The sequence below is a fragment of the Furipterus horrens genome, unplaced genomic scaffold, assembly GCF_987537825.1.
Source record: "Furipterus horrens unplaced genomic scaffold, mFurHor1.1.pri manual_scaffold_6, whole genome shotgun sequence".
Classification (NCBI taxonomy): domain Eukaryota; kingdom Metazoa; phylum Chordata; class Mammalia; order Chiroptera; family Furipteridae; genus Furipterus; species Furipterus horrens.
In genome coordinates, this window is record NW_028327176.1 from 19995214 (window position 1) to 20001333 (window position 6120).

Here is a 6120-nt window from a genome sequence, read left to right on the forward strand (position 1 = left end):
CTGTGTTCAGGCCGGACACCTCGGTGCCCCACGTAAGGTGTCGGTTCCGTTTCCTCGTGAAATACATCAGAGGCCATTTACCTGTATTGTTTGGCATATTGCAGATGTCAACGAATGTGATGAGTTGAACAACCGGATGTCTCTCTGTAAGAATGCCAAGTGCATCAACACAGAAGGCTCCTACAAGTGCGTGTGTCTGCCAGGCTATGTACCTTCGGACAAGCCAAACTACTGCACTCCGTTGAATTTAGAAAAAGACAGTGACCTGGAGTAAACGAAAACCTACATAACCTAAGCCCATATACTCTGCACTGTGTAAAGGAAAAGAGAGAAATGTATTATACTTGAGACATTGCACCTAACCCAGAATGTTGGAAACATGGGAACATCGTGCTGTTGCGTTTCCTCAGAAGGCGATGCGAGGATTCAGTGTGAGCCTGACTGGTGTAACAGACCAAAAGGACATTTCTCTGAAAACCCAGTATATATAGTCTGTTCATATGTAAAATTCAGTGGAAAAGAGGCGGAACAGTGCTGTTATTTTAAACAGAAGTTTGTATTATTATGTTGTCTTGTTTTGTTTTTGTTTTTTGTTTTGTTTTTTTTTACTATTGCTTGATTAAATTTGGCATTTACATAGTGGTGGAAATATTATATATAATTTTCATTTTTTGGTTATGCAGTTCCTTGGCTACTGGTTTTTTCACCCCTCCTCAGATTTTTTTTCTTTTTTTTTTAATCTCAAGTGCACAAGTCGTTGATAAAATATTGTTAAACTGTATTGTAAGTATTGTTACACAGGGTTATGCTATTCCAGTCTGGAACATTTTTAAATTCAACTTGTCTGTCCTGTGGAGCAGGCAGTGATTTTGTTTCAAAACTTTTATACACATTTGGAGAAAATTACTTTATATTTACAGTGTATTGTCTTGATTTTAATGTCCATGCTTAGCCAAGCTGCTAGTAGGTGTCAGCTGATCCCTTTCCTACATTGATATGGATGAACCGATGAGTTCACACTAGTATTATAATGTGTAAAGTATGCCCAGCAAAGTTTTTTGAAAACTTGATGATCCCAGCATATTTACCATTGTATGTTAAAGCAAAATAAATCACCATTTTTTTTTAGAAAAAAGTTCTACCTGAGAGTAATTTTCAATGAGTACATGTATACAAGTTATATCTCCCCACCTTTATTTTTACCAGTGGTTTTCTATTAAGGTAGAGTCTTCTGCAGGCTAATTGTTAAATTTGTTAGATACAGTAGGAGACTGAATTTTGTCCCCGGAAGATTCATGTTGGTATCCTAACCATGCAGTGCCTCAAAATGTGACTGTATTTGGAGAGAGGGTCTTTAAAGAGGTAATGAAGGTTAAATAAGGTCATTGGGGTGGGCCCTAATACAATGTGACTGGTGTCTTTATAAGAACAGAGTAGGACACACACAGAGGAAATGTCACATGAAGACACAGGGAGAAGATGGCCACCTGTAAGCCAAGAAGAGAGGCCTCCAGAATTGTAAGAAAACACATTTGCTGATTAAGCCACCCAGTCTTTGGTACTTTGCTATGGCAGCCTGGCAAATTAAGAAGGATACATCTCTCAGGAAGAAGGAATAGTAGCTTTCAAAGTTCCACTCCCTGCTTAATGCACATCTGCAGTCATGCAATTGTTTTATAAGTTAAACTGCATTTTGGAGTCCATTTTATTACTTAATTAAAAGCACCTGAGTTAAAAAAAAATTTTTTTTTAAAACACTTCTGGGCATACTCAGCAGAAAATCTCCTAATTTAACATTTTTCCTGAAAGACAGGCTTTTGGTTTTTTAATACTTGGAGGAGGCAGAATAATGGCCCATCAAAGATGTCCATGCCCTAAAGCCTGTGAATATGTTACCATATGTGGCAAGTGGGGTCAAGGTTACAGGTGGAATGCAGGTGACTAATGTGCTAGCCACTAAATCTGTGTAATTCATTGCAGCAGCAATCAAAAGCTGAGATAATACCCAAGCATCATAAAATGCACGTATCTCTCTCTCGGCCTTTTTCAATTAATGTTTATATACAGGGGAAACTTATATTTATATCCTCAAAGTACTGTGTTGGAAGAGTCTTGAGTTAGGGCCCAAATATAATACCAGTTGGAATCACCATCGGTGTTTGAGAAGCACAGAGACAATCAGCAAAGCGGATGTGCCCTGGGATATCGCTGGAACAGAGAGGCCCACAATTCGTATGACCAGCCTCCAGCTCATGTGCATGTCCTGAATGCATTTCCACAGTGCTTTCCATGTCTGTCGGGCCCTAATTTTTACCTCGTGTTGTGTGAGTTCCCCCCAAAATAGAGCAAGTACTGAAAATTGTGAAAAGGAAGTTATGTGAGTGAGAAGAGCAATTACAATGGAAGAGAAGCTGTTCCTGCCCACAAAGCAACTTTGTAAACATCATTGACAATCAAGAAGAGATGTTTCAAGCATCTTATATACCAACTTTTTTTTTTAATGCTATTTTAGTTGTGTTTTTTAGGAAATTGGTTAGGGGACTTTGGCTGAGGTATAACATAAACTCACTTCACATTTCCCCACAGAATGTTCGATGTTACAAATTACTGATACTAAGCAGAAGATACCTGTATATTTAATAAAAATACATAGCTTTAAGTGGAACTTCTATTTTTTGTGTTTTCTTGCATAAATTGTGGTTCCTGGCCCTGGAGAAAAAGTTTTGTTTTTGTAATACATATAATTCTTTTAGTTCCTTTCGGGAGTTCCTTTTAATGCCCAATTGTCCTCCCAACCACAGGTCTGGGATTCTGCGGCAGCGGTCCTAATTGGCCATGAAGAGACTGATTCATAGTGCAGTGTATTCTAGTCATTCATTATACTGATTACATATAATCCATTATGCTAGTGCATGTATTTTCCAGCTGCCTGCATAAGAATCAGGTCTCTTTCTCTGTCCATCCACAGGTATCTGTACTTTAAAATAACCAATAATCAGTAGCATTCTATTCTTTTGTCATAATCAAACATTGTTCCCAAAACACTAGACCTGGCTATCTGATTTAAGCCTATGCAATTTGAAGTTGTAAGCTTGAAATCTGACATGTTACCTGAAATGAGCTCTAGTTATAAAGCCAGCAAACCAAACCCTTATTAAATATATCAAAGTTTTGCACAATTTTATCATTTGTATTTCTCTAAAAAATGTTTATAGTCTCAAGAGAATACTGTAATTTAGCTTCAGTATTCTCACACACAAAGGGCTGACTTACTCTAAAATGTGCTTGAATTCTTCTGGTAAATCTTAATGACCCAATATCTTGGCAGAAATCACAAATCTAATATGTTTACAGAATGAGGTTCATGAACATTTCATCTGGGTCAACAGTTCAAGAAAACAGTTACCACGTGTGCCAATATTGTATGTCCCTGCTTGTGGGGACAAACCATAACTATGCATTGAAGAATTATTCCAGTAACTGGCAGTATTAAAAATACTATGACTAATACTCACTTCAACTTTCAAATGAGAAGAATTTATACTAAAAGTACCTGTGATTTACTGCTCAAATCTCTGGCAAGAAGAAGAAAATAAAGATGGCTGTCACAGCTTAATATGAAAGCGATAGCTAATTGCAATTATGAGGGAAAAAGGAATAAGGGAAAGTAATTGAAAACGCAGGACTAAATCACAGTCTGATAACACAGAAGACACTGCTCAAGAAAAAGGGCTCCCTACTTTTAGGATAAAACATTGGTGATCATCACGGGAACGTGAGTGGCCTCTCACCAGCTTGCACCTGTCTTTGCGTGTGTAGGATGGCTGTCACTGGTGGGACAGAAACTCACCTGGGGGAAATCACTGCTTCTTCCCTCGTTCACAGAGCCCTCATCCTTGGTGCTCTAGACCAGTGCTTGTTCACCAGGACTTCCTGTGACAACGGAAAGGCTCCATACGCACGCTGTCTGCTGCGAGCTCGCATGTACCAGGCATTGCACTTGACGCTGGGACTGTGGAGATGAAGACCCCGTAGCACCTGACACACAGCTAGCTCAGAAGACACACGTGAGCTCAGCTAACCATACTACAATGAGGTAAGTAATCCAAGGGAAGCTAGAACTGTACAGTCTTAAATTTTACTAGGAAAAAGAAAAGAAAGCAACGTGGCCACTTTACCTGTCCCTTCCTTTTCGTCGTCACAGGATATGCATCTGGTCTTACACAAAGCACTGTACTTGGCATCTTAAAACGCCTGCTTTAGTTCTAATTTCTGACTCTCCCAAGGCTCACTTTAAGACCTGGAAAAAGTCTATATCTTGTCACTTTTTTCTCATCAGTAAGTGAACTCTACGGTCCCTGCTATGTCAAAAACGATCTAATTGTTTGATTTCCTCCTCCTCCAATTGTCTTCCCTTTTCCAGCCTGATTTCTTAATCCTGTGAACTGTGACCACATAAATGACCACTACTTTAGAAGGCTCAATAGTGCTCTTCGAGGGCATAGGCACTCTCTGGAAAAATCTCTGGAAAGCAGGTGTGTCTATGTTCCATAGATGCATAAGAGCAGGGGCAGCTGCTCTAACAGTACACGGGCATTTTGCAAATCTGAGCTTCAGCATTTTGCAAGACTTGTCATAAAACAGCTCAATTAGATTCTAAATCCAAAGGCATCATAACAAGAAATTTCAACTTTACATTCGTCAAAGTGAAAATGCAAGAGTTTCTTTACATACAATTTTAAATGTCTTACGTTTCTGAATAAGTTTTGGAAGATTGGAAAGTTTTAACCATCTATTTGTGCAAATATTCTATTGATGGTAACCATTAAGAATCTGAGAGATATATAGAAATACAAGTGACTTTTATATATTGATCAGAACCATGCAGAACTGTCTTTTTAATATGAACAAGTTATCCTTGGATTACTTTGAGAGTTTATTGTATCTTCTCTGAATGACAGTTTTGTTTCTCCCTTTCCAGTCCCTCATATCTTTAAATTTCTCATCTGCTGAACTCGTAGAGGCCTCCAATATAATATTGAATTGTAGCGAGGTGATAGCAAGCATCTTGAGTCTAAAGAAAATCCTTTTATCATGATGTTATCTAATATGATGCACGTTTATGTATTATTACATGTGCCCTTTATGTGGTGAAGAATACTCCTTCCCATCCCTAATTTGCTAAGGAAGCTTAGTGTGAATATACATGTCGAATTTATCGAATTATTTTGCAGTCAAAGAGAACTTTAATTTTGGTTTTGTTGCTGACAAGAACAAACCTCTAGCTTTTGTGGGTGGCAGGGAACACGGAAAGGACGCTCTCGAGCCTCCGGCACGCTGTGCAAGTACAAGGTGGTCCCCATCCCCAGGGGGTGCAGCTGCCCCTCTACCCACTGTGCATCTTTGCACCTAACCGTGTCATTGCCAAATCCCACTTCTGGTACTTTGTGTCTCAGATGAAGATGGAATCTTCAGGGGAAATGGTCTACTCTAGGCAAGTTTTCGAAAAAAGCCCCTTCGGGTGAAGAACTTCAGTATCTGGCTGCCCTCTGACTCCCGCAGTGGCATCTGCAACATGTACCAGGAGTACTGGGACCTGGCCACCCCAGGCGCTGTCACCCAGTGCTACCCAGACATGGGGACTCGGCACTGTGCCCACGCCCACTCAATCCAGACCGTGAAGGTGGAGGAGATTGTGGCAAGCAAGTGCCGCCCATTGGCGGTCAAGCAGTTCCGCAACTCGAAGATCAAGATTCTGCTGCCCCACCAGGTCCTTGTCACAAGCACAAGCCACACTTCACCAACAGGATGCCCAATGCCTTCTTTTAGATGCAGGGCCTACTTATCCCCTAGTCTGCCCAAATAAACTCCGTAGGAAGACTTAAAAACAACAACGAACAAACAACAACAGCAAAAATGGAGGGAGGGAGGGAGGAGAGAAGGGAAGAAGGAAGGGAGGGAGGAAGAAGGAAGGAAGAAGCCTCTGAAACATACCTGAACTGGCCTCTGTTTGGGAGGAATATCCAGGGGGTCAACCAAGAAATTCAGGCCACTTAATATTACATAAAATTTTCCATTGATTAAGACAATAAAACCTTTTCTTATTCTCCCCTATAGGCA

At 40.1% G+C, this 6120-nt stretch overlaps 1 protein-coding gene and 1 pseudogene across 12 annotated transcripts in view; both read left to right on the top strand.

Moving 5' to 3' along the window:
- The window catches only part of LTBP1 (latent transforming growth factor beta binding protein 1), a 376691-nt gene extending 374194 nt beyond the window's left edge, over positions 1-2497 (top strand). For all 12 annotated transcript variants that reach the window (XM_090281121.1, XM_090281125.1, XM_090281124.1 and 9 more), the window contains one exon: positions 105-2497. In XM_090281121.1, coding sequence (XP_090137247.1) covers positions 105-274 — 170 coding nt within the window. In that variant the 3' untranslated portion in view covers positions 275-2497. The remainder of the gene's footprint in view (positions 1-104) is intronic.
- LOC150005817 (large ribosomal subunit protein eL20 pseudogene) lies at positions 369-5829 on the top strand (annotated as a pseudogene).
- Positions 5830-6120: the final 291 nt, after the last annotated feature.